At 38.4% G+C, this 15,348-nt stretch overlaps 2 protein-coding genes across 10 annotated transcripts in view; both read right to left on the reverse strand.

The window, feature by feature from the left end:
* Nucleotides 1–1,330, reverse strand: part of myrfl (myelin regulatory factor like) — a 101,178-nt gene extending 99,848 nt beyond the window's left edge. For both annotated transcript variants that reach the window (XM_080191212.1, XM_080191213.1), the window contains exon 1: nt 380–1,330. In XM_080191212.1, the coding sequence (XP_080047338.1) occupies nt 380–488 (109 nt within the window). In that variant the 5' untranslated portion in view covers nt 489–1,330. The remainder of the gene's footprint in view (nt 1–379) is intronic.
* A 78-nt stretch (nt 1,331–1,408) lies between these two features.
* rab3ip (RAB3A interacting protein (rabin3)) overlaps nt 1,409–15,348 on the reverse strand; it is a 70,444-nt gene continuing 56,504 nt past the window's right edge. For 6 of the 8 annotated variants that reach the window (XM_080191219.1, XM_080191214.1, XM_080191216.1 and 3 more), the window contains exons 9-12: nt 10,609–10,632; nt 6,860–6,959; nt 6,681–6,750; nt 1,409–2,490 (exon numbers count right to left, since the gene is read on the reverse strand). In XM_080191219.1, coding sequence (XP_080047345.1) covers nt 2,408–2,490; nt 6,681–6,750; nt 6,860–6,959; nt 10,609–10,632 — 277 coding nt within the window. In that variant the 3' untranslated portion in view covers nt 1,409–2,407. The remainder of the gene's footprint in view (nt 2,491–6,680; nt 6,751–6,859; nt 6,960–10,608; nt 10,633–15,348) is intronic. The other 2 variants (XM_080191222.1, XM_080191221.1) reach the window with 1 other exon arrangement.

Here is a 15,348-nt window from a genome sequence, read left to right on the forward strand (position 1 = left end):
TGACCCCCAACAACCACAGCCAGCTTCCTTTGTGGTAGGTATGACTCTAACCAGTGGAGGGTTTTCCCTCTTATTCCCACTGACTTCTGTTTTGCCTCTATTGTATAATTGGTCAAATATTCTTTTGATATCAAGGATAGTCACTCACACTTCATCTGAGTTCAGCTTTTTTGTCCATGTTTGAACCAAATCTTTAATGAGCTGAGTGGTCCTTGGAGTTACAGAAAGTGGCTGATCCAAACCTCATGCGGAAGCCCTTGACTTCCACTATACCAGGCTAATCCCTTTTCCAACCTTAGGCAGATTCTATAGCCATGAACCTAACCCCACACACCAATCTCTCCCAGCCAATCCCAACATTGCCAAGCAACTACTTCACCTTCCAGTTCCTGCCAAGATCTTTCCCTATCCCATTGACTGCTGGACACTAAATGCACAGGGATCCAGCTGTGCCTCGTACAATAAGACACCCACTCCATGTCTGCCATCAGGTGGTCAGTCTGGCCAGTTGTCAGTCAGGTCTCTGTGGAGATCAATTTATACAAGACACTGCTGTTAAAATTGGTACAGCTCTACATTCCCCAGCCTTGTTAGATTCATTGCCTGTTACTGGGCTCTATTGCACTTTTCTTAGTTAGCCTTCCCTCTTGGAAAATCAAGGCTATTAAATATTTCGATAGTCAGAAACAGGAGTTCTTTCAGTGATGAGTCCATTGTAGTTTTTCTCCAATATTGTTAGGGCTTGGTAGTCTTTTACACTGAAGATTTAATTGACCATTGTTGTTGCTTAGTGCTGACACTATTTTTAAAAAAGTGGTTCTTGGCACACGATAAATTTATCAGCCATTCCTTTTAGACAGGCTATGCACAGAGAAAGCAGGCATAAGGCCAACTTTTAAGTGTTAGTTAATCTTTTCTAAAGTCAACAGTTAGTAGTTACATCACAGTTGTTTCTTCCTGAAATTTTGCCATCCTGAGGGAAGTGATTACCCTCAAAGTTGTATCAGACTCCCTGAAAACCTGTAGTTGTGATGTGAAAGCATTGCAATTAACAAGGCTTCAGAAAAACTCAGGGTCTTAAGTACCAAAACTTTCCAAATGTCACAGCAGCATTCCTATTATCACAAGGATGTAATTGAAAAATACATGGAGCAGTGACATTGTGCAGAACAAAAAAAATGAAATCAGTATCATCCAAATTATTGATGATTAAAAATCAACAAATTAAAGATTTCTGCAGGATAAAATGCTTCCTACATGCAGAATTTTCTTCTGCTTTTTATTGATAAAGGTTTTAAAACTGGTAAGAAACTCAAAACCATTCTCTTGCACCCTCAGTTTATTCCTGTTCAGAAAGATGGCAAAGAAACAATCAACTGTTGTCAACATAGGCCCAAGCAGGCAGATCTTGTCAATGACAGGCATTTGTTTTATTTTTAAACCGTTGAATGCAAAGTTAAGAATTGATTATTACTTAAACCCCTAACAACTGACAACAGTTTGGAGAGAGGAACAGCTATGTCATTGATAATGAAAAGTGAGAATGGAACAGAATTCTTTTAGAAATTGTGTCATGGTGGAGCATAAAAATAGAAACTATTAAATGACAAGATAGCACACTCCCAAATATTTCAAAAATTTCTATTTCTCCTGTTATTTTGCAGCATCAGAATTTCCACTATATGAAAAGCTTTATATGCAGATAATCTTCAAAACTGCAAACTAACATTGATCAGACATATTTATTGTAATTTAGTGCATTTATAGAATGTTACAGTAATGTATCACTAATGCATTTCATATTAGTCCCTTTCATATCTTAATTTGTCTTAGATTTGCTATAGATTTGAATTATAAAGTGTTGTTCTTAGAAAATACACTGTATTTAAAGTGCACAATGTGAAATCAATAACTTAACCATTATTAATGGAAGTTGAATTCAAATGGTGAAAAGGTCGATTTGCTATTCAGAGAATGAAAACCACACATCCAGTCAAGCTAATTTAAAATATACTACATAACAGAAAGCCAGCACACACAAAGCATTCATTTTTCTTGCAAACATGTTGCATAACAGATAACTGAGGTCAACATTTATTTCAGCTGCTTTCATTACACCCAAAACTTTGTTTCCACGCAATGCCACTGATACAGTTGCAAATATTCAACACAGTATTCAAAACGTCTGAAACTAAAAGCTTGTAAATAGAAAAAAATATTTTTCAGTCTCTTGCTGTTTGTCAACATTACCCTTTTCGCACTTAAGTGCAGCTGCTGAAAAGAAGAAACCAGAGATGGCAGGCCTAATAGAAGAGAAATAAATATTTGGACAATAAAGTCTTAGAAACCACATTATTGTTGATCACTCATTAAAGCTCATGCATTTTTTTTTCCCAACAATTGGATCTCAGAGTTCCTCCTTGTAAAATCCCAGTTTGGCGAGTGACATTTCCTTCCTCAGATGCATCACTTCCCAAAACATTTGTTCAACTGTAAAAACAGAATATAAAAAGCATAAAATCACCAAGTTTGTAATGTACATCCCTCTTAAGAGTCACTTGTGCTCCAGATAGGTTTTCAATTATACAGTATGACTGGATGAATTTTCATATGCATAAATACATTAAGTACAGTAATCTCAATTTTTCACATATTCAGCTTACATAACTGCAAGTATAATTGAACATCAAGTTTTCAAAACAATATCTTGCAGGAAAATTAAACAAATTGAGATAAAATTTTCTTTAACTACATACTGATTACAACACATCAATATAAAAAAAACTAAATGTTGTTGCAGCAACATTCTTATTCATGCAAATAATAAATCAATTGCTAAATAGACTAAGAGATAAGAGTGGAACGGAAGCCTGAAGTGATGACGCTAAAACAGTAACCAAACCTTTTGCATCAGTCCTTTGAATAAATTCTCTGCCAAATCACTTACTACTGCACTTACAAACTGTCTACTTTCCAACCATCCATTCACCAAAACCTTTCCAAAGCCATTGCTCTGTACCTTTAGCTCCCCCTTTAATTCATCATTGCATGGATTAGCACTGCTGCCTCACATCGCCAAGGACTCAGGTTCAATTCCCAGCTTGGGTCACTGTCTGTATGGGTTTGCTCCCACAGTCCAAAAGATGTGCAGGTTAGGTGAACTGGCCATGTCAAATTCTCCCTCAGTGTACATGAACAGACACCAGTGTGTGGCAACTAGGGGATTTTCACAGTAACCTCATTGCAGTGTTAATGCAAGACTATTTGTGACTAATAAATAAAAAACTGGATTTGCTCCCTCAAATCCAAGGTCATAGGCTTGAAAATATCTGGTGAATCAATGATTTAGCCATCTATCAGCCACAGAACATCAAATGCAATTGATCCTTGATCTATTCTGGTGAAAGTGCTCATTAATCACCTTCACTTCCAGCATGAGAGGAGCTAATGGGTTTTTCATCCCCAAGTTTGAGATTCAGCAGCCTCTGCCTCATCCTCCATAACCTTATACACCAGGCAATATTTTCCCAAAACTTCACTGCCCTAGCATTGATCCGGAATCTCTCTCTAGTTTTTCTTCCATCTCCCCTCACATCGTGTCCACAAGATCTACCAACTGTTCCACCAAACTAATTAAAACTGCCAAACAACCAATTTCCTTTCCTAATACCCATAGTAGTTGACTAGCTGGTTCCTTTTCCTCTGATGCTGTTCTCTTCACTTTCAAAATGGCCATCACACCACAAAAATCTTATCTTTGACTATTCTATCATCCAATATTCCACCTCTATCACTGTCCAAATTCCTCAAACATATTGGAAATCCTTAGCAGGTCTGACAACATCCAAGTTCGGAGTTCCAAAGACGTCAAATTGAACTCAACACATTAACTCGGTTTCTCTCTTCACAGATGCTGAGTTTTTATTTCCAATCTCCAGCATTTGCAGTATTTTGCTTTGATTTTAGTTCTCAAACATGGTGTCACTTTCCAAACCTATCCATTGTTCCCAACTTGTTGGAACTTGCCATTCATGTTTGTGCCCTACCATAAAACTGAAACGGTCTCAATCAAAGTCACAAATGCCATGCTATGTTACTGTGACAAGCTACACTATTCTATCATATCCTATCAAACTTCTCTGCAGTCTTTGACACAGACTACTACTGTTTGCCAATGGCAGTCTTCCATTGTCCATACAGCCAACCATCTGCGCTTATCTATCCAATATTAGCTCGGATATATACATCAGTAACTTCTCCTTCCACCCAGTTCCCCATGGAGTCCCAAAAAAACTCTTTTCTCCTTTATCAACCTATCCTTGGTGACATCACCTGAAAACATGAGCCCTGCAACTTAGGGCAAGGAAGACAAGAGGATACAGAAACTGAACTCGGCAAGCCATATAAATATATTGGCGACAACAGGAGTAGCATTGTGCCACACAAGTGCCAAGCAATGACTGACTACTTCCAACAAGAGGGAATCTAACCATCACCCTTGATATTCAGTGACATTACCTTTGCTAAATCCCCATGATCAATATCGGGGGGAGGGGGGGCAGGGGCGCATCAATAACCAGAAACTGATCTGGACAAGCCATATAAATACTGCGGCTATATAAACAAGTCAGAGACTGGGAATTCAAAGGCATATAACATTTCCTGACTACTTAAACTTGTCTATCTACAACACTAAATCAGAAGTGTGATAAAATACTTTCCACTTGCTTGGACGAGCATGGCTCAAACAACTTAGGACCCTGAAACTGTCCAATATTCACCAACTTAAATTCGTTCCTTCTACTACTGATACATAAATGACACCTGTGTGTACTGCATACAAAATGTAGTACATCAACTCACCAATCCTTTGACACCACCTTCCAAACCCACAACCAGTGTGATCTAGATGGACAATTACAACACACACACAGTAAAACCACCAAATGCAAGTTCCCCTCCAAGTCACTCGGCTCTTCCAACTTGAAACAAAATCACCATTTCTTCACTGTCACTGGATCGGAATCTGACTGCCTAACAGCACTATGAAAGTACCTACATCACAAGGACTGCAGTGGTTTAAGAAGGTGACTCACCACCATCTTGTCAAAAGCAATTGGGGAGGGGCACCAAATACTGGCTTTGTCAACAACACCCACACCCCATGAAAGAATAAAAACCTGATATGGTGATAGGTGCACTTGAAGCAGGCTGGAGGTACATTCCCAGATTTTTAATGTTTAATCCTTGCACTACCCTTTTCTGTCTGTCATTGGGTGGGGAAGGGTGTTAATATTGAGGCCAGCTTTTCTATGCACATAGAGCTGCATCAATCTCTCAATGGCCTCCACCCCCTCTGTGTTGTCATCCTGTTCACTCCACATCCATTAATGGATAAATTACAATTCACTCTACTTAAGCATTTGGGATGTTGCATCATAATTATGTCAAATCACAAACACTGTATTACACCAATTACATAGCCTTCTAAAGCACTGTCTGAAGTTGAAACCAAATATTCAACATCTCAGCACCAACACTGACGTGTGATTCCAATCAATTAGCCTCTCCATCCCAACAACTGCCTGCTTCCAACTCAATGACAACACCAACCTTCAATCCTGCCTCAGCCTATTTGCTGCTGACATCTTGATAGACAGCTTCAGATATGATAATGTAAATGCTTTTAACCATTCATAAATTCAACTCATCCAAAGCTCTTCTGTCCATATCTTATTTCACATGCATCACTCACGTTTTCTGATCCATGTCATCTCCTACATTTTCAATTTAAAAATCTTTCTCGCATTTTAATCTCTTCACTGCCATATCCTTCTCTACCACACAAACCTCAACAGTTCTACATCTCTTACTTCAACTGTGGTCTCTTTCATATCCCTCCTCTATATTCCACCCTACCAGAGGCCAGCTACACACAGAACTCTGAAATTCTCTCCCCAAAGCTCTCTGCATTCCCTTATGCCTGTTAGTCTCTCTTTAACATTTACATTCGTGTCAAAGCTTCCCTGCTAACAATCTGCATTCACTGCAACTATTTTTGTCTGATTATGGTTCTCTGAAAAGCCTGGAATGTTTTTTGAAATGAAAGGCCCACATAACTGCAAACTATTTTTATTGTTCATTAAGAATCTCAACATAAATTGAAAATAAAAATAGTTCCTGCATTAAGTGTAGTGGTAGGCAAGGAAAAAAAAAGACACCAACAGGAATTAAGATAGATGGTAGGAAGTTGAATAAGAAGAAAGGGAGTGAGGTAGTTGCATGAGAAAGTAAAATGTACTTGTATGAACTTGAGAAAGAGGAGTGAAGAGTCATTCTATATCACGTTATGCTTCTTAATCTAACAATTAGATTAGCAAGGATCTAAATGCATTTCTCCGCAAGACAGAGTTTCTCTATAATCATTTCATTTTCTACTTTAGCTTCTATATCTACATTTCTACTTTTTTTTGAAAATAGCAATATCAGTGCTAGACACCACAACCAATTAAAAGTTCCATGTGTGTTTTGGGACCTTAGCACTGTGCAGCATGGCATGCTCGTAATCTGCCTCCGATTATAAAACTATATCAGCAAATCCTCAAACGGCAATAAGATGTCCTTAATAGCCACTAAAATAAGGTTCAATTACAATTGCTGTTTTCAAAATAATCACTTACCATCTTGCTGTTTAACCAGACCCTGCTGTATATAACGAATATAAGTGAAGAAGTTGCATACAGACATAATCTGGAGAGCAAGACAGAAAAAAAAATTATAGGAATTTTTATCTGGCTTGCAGTATTTTCTAAAGTACAATGATGCTTTACAAATGTACAGAAAGCACATCATTCCTTACCCTGTATCTACAAAATGGTGAAACATAGTAGTAGCTACTGGAATCTCCCAATTTAATTCTGTGTTTACAAGTTTTAGTTTGACCACTCAGGGCACACTTTCTGTGGAAAAAGAATACAATAGAATAAGAAAGTTGATACAGCAAATTTGTATCACATTATGTAATCATGATCAAAAAACTTAATAACTGATGATCAATTGGTCACTTTAGTGACTTTACAGCACAGGAAATAACGTTAAAGCAGAAGTTGGAGAATGGATAAACATATACTTAAATATCACATCAAAACTGGAAACTTAGGAGGATTGCTCACTTTTCCGATTTCCAACAAATCCAATAATGAAAAAAGCCTGATCTGAAAGAGCAAATTAAGTGCTTGTCTTAAAGAAAGAGAGTGATTCAAGGCACTTACTGAACAAAATATTTAAATATTAGGATCTTGGTGTGTATGAATTTGATAGCGTTTAATGTCCGAACACCAATTTCCTGATGTTTATTTTCTTCATTCTCAGGATATGAACATCACAAGAAAGGCCAAATTTATTGTCCAACCTCAGCTGCCCTCGAGATGGTGGTCGTGAGCCATCTTCTTGCACCACTGCAGTCCCTGTGGTGAAGAACTCCCTCAAAGTTGTGAGGTAGGCAGTTCCAAGATTTTGACCAAATGACTCTGCAGAAATGATTATATATGTCCAAGTCTGGATAATGTGGAGTTTGGAATCAAACTTAGAGATGATGGTGTCCCCATGCACCTTTTGCCCATGTTTTTTCCAGATAAATTAATTACCATGAACAATTTTCAGATCACTAAGTTCCCTATATTGGGATTAGCATTCCCTTTGGTTTCTGCTGCCCTTGATTTTCAAGCATCTCTGAAACAAAGAGAATATTCCACCCGAGGTAAAAGTCCAGCTAAGTCCCTGCAAATGAGAGGAGGGTCTTTCATCTCTTTAAAAGAAAAGTGTAGGATAGCATTTTTTAAAAAAATCATCCTTATCAAGTGGGCATCACTGGCAAATCCATCATTTATTGCCCGTCCCTCATTCCCTCAAGGTGGTGATAGTGGTGCAAGAAAATAGCTCTTTGAGCGGTTTAATACAACGAAGTGGCTCACAAGGCCATTTCAGCAGGCAATAAAAGCCAACCACAATGGTTTGGAACTGGAGTAACATATAACCAGACGAGGTAATGACCGGTTTCAATCCTTAAAAATTAACAAACCAGCTGAGTTTCCACAAAGAAAATCAATAGTTTCATGTTTTCCTTTCACTGCTGCCAGGTTTTCCTTCCAGGTTTCTTTTAAATCACTTCAAGATATCAAAGTGCCAGCTTGCTAATCCAATAACATACTTACAACACCAACTACTCATTCTAATGATGCTGGTCTAGTGTCTTGACAAAATGGTTCTTTGTTTTGTTTTTTCCTTCTGCTTTGTTTCTGAAACATGGCAAAACTTTTTTTTTTAAACAGGTACATCTCATGCAACTTTTCCTATGCCACAGCTATAGCAACTAGATTTTTAGGATAGTGGAGTAAATGATCTGCACACAACAGCACATGGGGAGATATTTTGAGGAATCTGTTCTGCTTAATTAGTGACTCTGCTTCAAAAAGAAAAAGAAAAACACTGGTTTTATTATGAGTAACTCAGCTATTAGAATATTAATTTGCATAGCACAAATACAAATATCAACATTTCTAATAAAAGACAGATGAATTCTAGCAAAGGATCACAAATACAACAATATTTTAATCTGACAAATCTGAAGCACAAGTGCCCGAATACAATACTCAACTTCAAGCTGCTAATATCTTGATCTTAAGTACAGTTGTATTGTTATAAGGGAAGCGTTTGCATTCAAAACACAACTTTTCTGATTGGTTTGTTTTATGTGATAATTTCTAATTATCAATGCTAAGTAAGTGAACTGTGAAAAATTACTCAAGAATGTTGCCTCCTGTAAAACTGCCAGATGGCCTGCATCCCTGTGTATTCCACCAATCCAAACAGGCATGGGAACAGATAAAAGCAAATTACTGCGGATGGTAATGCATGCTTAAAAACCAAACTTTTAACATTTCCTTGGGCATCACAAAATGTTTCGCATTTAGTTAATTGTTCTTTAATGTGAAATGACTGGGTAAGCAGAAGACTCTTAAAATGCTTTCCCTTTTGCTACCATGGCACAAAAGATAAATTTCTTGATTATTCCTTTAATCTAACTGCTTTAGCTCTGCATGGAAGAAATTAAATGGGAAAAATAGGTCTCTTCCACAACAGAAATCAGTTCGGATACAAAATAATTTAAAGAAATGTAAAATGTGCAGAACAATTTGGCATGGAAGATCTTTGATTCAAGCTATCAAATGGTTTCAATAATGAGAAGTTTCAAGATTTTAAAAATCGATTTCCAAAAGGTCCAGCATCTGTGTTACAAAAAAAAAGGCCACTGGAACAAAAGTTGAGACAGCCAATTGCTTCTTTGGCTATTTCAGAAGACAGATAAGAATCAACCAGCTTGGTGGTGGACCCGAGTCACAGATTGGTTAAACAGAGTAAAGATGGCAGGTTTCAATTGCTGAATGTGGTAAATCAGCTAAGTTTTTACAATCCTACAAAGTAATTTTTACTGATGCTACCTTACCTGTTGAACAGGATAAACTGCAGGTCAAACTTTATCAAACAGGCATCATAAACAGCATGGATTCCTCAGAAGGGACAATGCATCCAAATTGAATTCACTCTCTATAAATGATTGTTCTTCATGTAAATCCAATAAGTGGTAGCTACGTTATAACAATTGGCACCAGAACAGAATCAGTCCTATTCTCACCCAATGTCCATCCACTTTCCAACAGGAGGGAGTGGCTATCAGTCAGAAGTGCAAACCTGAACTCTTTTTCTCCACAAATGAGGGGAACCGATCCCACATCTACCTGACATCATAGAATCTCTACAATGCAGAAGAGAGCCACTTGGCCCACTGAGTCTGCACCAACTCTCCGATAGAGCATCTTACCCAGGCCCAACCCCATAAGCTCAAATATTTACCCCACTAACTCCCCTGATCTATACACCTTGGGATACAAAGAGACAATTTAGCATGGCCAATCCACCTCATTTGCACATCCTTGGACCATGGGAGGAAGGAGGAGTACCCAGAGGAAACTCAGGCTGACATGGGGAGCAAACTCTACACAGACATTCAAAGCTGGAATTGAATCCAGGCCTGGTGCTGTTAGGCAGCATTGCTAACCACTGTGCCATCTGATCAACAAATGATTGAGTTAATTGAACCCAAATTTTCAGTAGCATCTATTGCGCTAATAAAAGTTTTGGACACTATGTACAGGTTATCACTACCATTGTAAGTTGTAACATAGGTCTTTCGATACTGGTTTATTTTCTCAATGATCAACATGCTCAATAACAAAACACTGAGTGAGTAAAGGACATATCGGTGAACCCAGATTAACATACCCTGGTGAGAAAGTTTTCTGAAAAATAATAGGGTTTTAAACTACAATGTAATAATTTTGAAGCACAATTCTTGCCTAAGGATTCACAACTTGCAGCCCTATTAATCATTATCCAGCTTTGTGGATTATCTGAAAATAATTGTCTGTAATAAAGCACAATTTTGTATACCAATGTTTTGTTTGTTACTTGAGTAAACCTTAAAGAGGCAGCTAAACTAATATTGGCTTTCTAGAGAAGGATTCAATATCAAGTGCAAAAATAACTTACTTTACAATTTCAGCTTTCCGTCCACTATATAGAGAAGTGAGGAAAAAACGTCAGGATGCAAAACAACAGGAAGAAAGAAAAGCAGCTTCAGCAAAACATAAAATGAAAAGCAAGAATAAAGATGAGATTTTTGTGTTTCATGCAAAATAAATTTGATAAACTGTATTTTTAAAAACTACCCTCACCAAATTGACAGATTTAATAGCTAACCTCATTATAGGTAACAACAGGTTTTTGAAAATGTGTTCAAATATTAATTTTAGCTGCAATAAAAACAGTCCTTATCATTCTTTTGAAGAAGTTTTACCCCTATATAAATACAAATTGTCATAATTATAGAGAAGATATAATGCCATCAACCCTTTGTAAACATAGGCCTTGATGGCATCTATGTTGCAATTATTCTATGATTTATTTCACTGCTGAGCTAGCCCATTCTATTTCGCAACATGGCTTGTGTTGGGTTAGAAATTATCCAGAATTAACAATGCTCCTTAAGTAATAGAAATGAAAATAAGCAATAAACAAATCCCCCAATAATACCAATAGATCAGAAATCATGGATTAGAAGAAACTTTGCAGTTAGAAGCTGGATTTCTTTAAATAATCAGTCTTCCCACAGCAGATAATCTGACATTGCTCCTCTTTCATCCACATAGAAATAGTAATTATTATTTTAATATATGTAATCAGGCAGTGGGTTTCTAAAGAGTTAGACCTTTAGACTAGCTTGGAGCCCAAGCAGTTTCTAAATTTAAGACAATAATGTGTCAGTCATGGCTAATTTGCAGGACTTTATCCTCAGGGTGAGAAGAATATAGAATCAAATACAACCTTAAGTACAAAATTAAGATGGACATTTCATTATAGCATTGCTGAAGATGCAGCCTTTTAGACTAAATCTTTAACTAAGGCCCCAACTGCCCTCTTGGGTTAACACAAAAGATGTCATGGTACCATTATGAACAGCATGGGATTGGTCACTTCACATTGTTGTCTGTGGGACTTGCTCTGTGCAAATTGGCTACCTACTTCACAAACAGTGACTACACTTCAAAAAGTACTTCAATGACCATAAAGCACTTTAGGACTTTAGTATATGAAAGGTAAAACGTATATCTATGTCTTTGTTTAGTCTTTGTAAAGTTCATCAAAAGCAAGCACATTATTCCAGGATACTGGAATAATGTGCTAGCCACATGTTAGTTTTTGATGTGGCAACTAAATAAATAATGCAAGCTCAAACTTTCCTCACTGGCCCAGGAGGAAAAACAGAGATGCACTTTGCATAATATGCAAACCTGTCTGGTGATGAGTGTGGAGGTATGTGATAACACCTGTTGTTACTTCAAAAACACTCAGGCAAATAAAAATTCAAGCAAAAGTTAGCTTAACAACCATAGAGGAGCCTCTGTCCTCCATGTGTCTTTTTAGGTCTAGTTACACAACTGAGCAATTCTGCAATGCTTTTCCTTTGTATATACATTCCTTCAGATATATCCAAGTTTGACTGTTTGGACTTTTATAGATGATAACCACTGAAAGGGAGTCCCATTCAAGTGATAATTATTTGGGGAACATTCCTGTCAAATCTAAGTAAAATCTAACCCATAAGTGATTAATAATCTAGATCTACCTTCACAACCATATTCATGGTGATGAGGCAAAATAACCTACAGCATTCACCTGGATGTTGGCACAGTAGACCCTATTGTGAGGTTACCCATTCAGCAGACTGATCTATGCTTGGCTTTTGAATTCATTCAAGACTAGAAGCTAATGCAATATTCTTAACAGGCTCACTCCAAGGGAGCACCCCACAAGGGATGCTTTGGTTAGTAAAACTGTTGACTAGAGTGGCAGCCCAATTATAGCGTTGACACTTCATATGCTATTTATTTATTACGATGGCAACTGCATTCACAGTCAAGTCAAAGTGGGATGGGAGAGAGAGAGTGGGGACGGGGGACTGTAGTCATAAAGGCCCCATTTATTGCTATTGCAGTATATTTGAACATCGCACATCTGAAACGATTAACCTTAGAGGTGGCTTGGGAGATCATGTCCTAGCAGCTGGACTGGTATGTGCATCATTAGTTATTCTTCTGTCTGGGGCTGGTATCTAGGTTCCTTAGAATTACCGTCCAATGGAATGCCTTGAGCCAAGACAGTAGCTTAGTGGATTCAGCACATCTTCAAACATACTAAGATGTAGTATGCTTTGTACCTCAAACAACAAGTTAAGATGATTTGTTGCCTGCTGTCAGAAGAACTATATTAGATAGGACTGGCAATCAGGCTAGTTTAATAGGAGTCATTATTATCTCCATTATCATCAGCATAGCTCAATTTAGTTGAACAGTTGTAAGCCTCCTGTAAGAGCTGAGCCACATCACTGCAAAATAATATGCTCCCAGTGATACTGGGCTTCCCTTTGCAGCCCACACATTTGTCTAAAATTCTGTAGCCCTTATTAGAACACACTCACTCTGCAAAGTGATGACAGGCCCACATCCTTATGCAGCCAACCAGCAAGTGTGCAAAACATGACTAACTGCAACCTGGTAACTGACCAGAGTGCTGAAATCCCAAGTTTCAATATTCCTCAGAAAATATACCTTCAGCCACTTGGGGACTAGCCATGGGAGATATGTACACAAGCTTCTAACAGCTCAAATTGTGACTGTGGTCATACTATCATTCACATTCTGAACCCATGCCCTGAGAAATCCATTCCTGGTGGCTTCATAATTACTCTTGGTGCATCAGCTGAATCAACTGAATGGATACTTAACCTCTGCATCAAATTATGACGACCTCCCCAGCTGTACAATAAAAAAAAAGCCCAATGTGGCCAATCTTACCTTCTTGCCTGCCACCCAATGGGTGGGGTGAGCCAGTATGATCGTGAGAGCCGAGAAATCAGGTTCACACCCGGTTTCTCATCTCTTGTGATCTTACTGGTATCAAATATCTGAGGCTGATTAAATTATGTAAATGGAATTTCCATGTCATGAGTGGAATTAGTGAGCTTGGGATTCAATCAACTGGCCTCACTTGCCTGTGTGACCTCATCAGGGGAGGTTTCTCCAGCGAGAAACACAGCTGATCCCCAGTAAAAGGGCCAAACGTGATGGCCTCGTCGGTAGAACTGGAAGCCATTGAAAGTCCCCCCCTCCCCCAGGAAGTCAGGGAAAGGGGGCTGATGCCCTTAGGCAGTGCCAGACCATCGGCTGCAGTGTCCCACAGTGGTGTGTTGGGGGTGCCAGGTTTATGCCACAGAGGCCAGTTATATGCAGAGGCTATGGGATGGGTCTCTTTGCTGTGCTCAGTGTTAGATCTGCACAATGCAATTGTGCTGTCTCCTGCTATCAGCCAGCTTTCTGGTAATTTAAACCCCACACGCCCCCTAAAGAAGTTAGATTTCAGGAGCTTTTTTTTGCACTAAGTCACACACACACACACACACACACACACACACACACACACACACACACACACACACACACACACACACCTCAACCCCGACACCCATCCTGTAGTCTCTGGAAGACCCCAGTCTCCAGAGACACAGCTGCTATTTCTTTCCCCAGCTCCCACAAGGCAACTGAGTCAATTTTACTGTTGAAGCCTAGCTCCACTCAGTCATATGACTTGTTCCTTGTCAATTAGCCTAATCAAGCTCTACTCTGCAAAACGGCAAGAAAATACCAACAGAACAGTATTAGTCCAGATTAAAAGAAATATTTCAGCAATTTGGGGCAAATATGCAGATGCAGTAACAAGACAGGGCTGCCAGATATACATCCCATGGCACTGATACAACGGAAAGGGCTGTTAAAAAAATTCTGCACAGAAACATACAAACACATTTCTTAAAGGCACTGTATCACAATATATCAAAATTAAATTCTACCATCTCTTATTTCTCTCTATTAATCCCAATCTTTATTTTTCTTCCTGCGAGCTTCCTCACAGATCAGGTCATTCTTTAATACTGAATTAATACTACTGTTCAGTGGATCAAATGCTGGATTAGAGCAAGTCTGCGCTCTAACCCACAAAATACATCAAGGGCAATGGGCAGCCAGGTAAATAGCAAGTGCTGTCTTTTCACCAGTGACTGTAAAATTCATGTTATTACAGTATGTATTTTGGAACTGATTTACCTGCGAGCTGGGGCAATTAGATTCTGAAGCATTGATGAAAAAGGTCCAAATGGTTCTTAATCCACATCCATATGTCATACTGTTTTGCTTCCTAATCTGACAACCTGATGCCATTGCTCACTTCCTTTTGGGCAATGTGAAGGACACACTGCTATCTTAAAGCTAGGGACTTTGAAACCAATTACAGCACCCTAACACCAGTGGGCAGAAAAAAAACAGGAAGCCATTTAGCCTGACGTCAGATTTCAGGAAAATCTTAGTATGATCAGACAAAGTCAACATGCATTTTATAAAGGGAAGTTATGCTTCAAATATTTTAGAGATATAAACTTTTACAGTAGTAAAAGGGGAAGCATTAGATATTGTATTTTTGGATTTGCAAAAGGCAAAACGTCACACAAAAAGTTAAGACAAGGACTCATCATGTCGGCGACATATTAGCATGGTTAGATTGGTCGACACTTAGGAAGCAAAGAATAAGGGTTGACAGGGCATTTTCAAGTTGGCAGGCTGTAAATAGAGTGCCACAAAGATGAGTGCTCAGATCTTAGCTGTTTATAACCTACCCTGA

Source organism: Carcharhinus amblyrhynchos, chromosome 6, assembly GCF_965287045.1.
Source record: "Carcharhinus amblyrhynchos chromosome 6, sCarAmb.v2.hapA, whole genome shotgun sequence".
Classification (NCBI taxonomy): domain Eukaryota; kingdom Metazoa; phylum Chordata; class Chondrichthyes; order Carcharhiniformes; family Carcharhinidae; genus Carcharhinus; species Carcharhinus amblyrhynchos.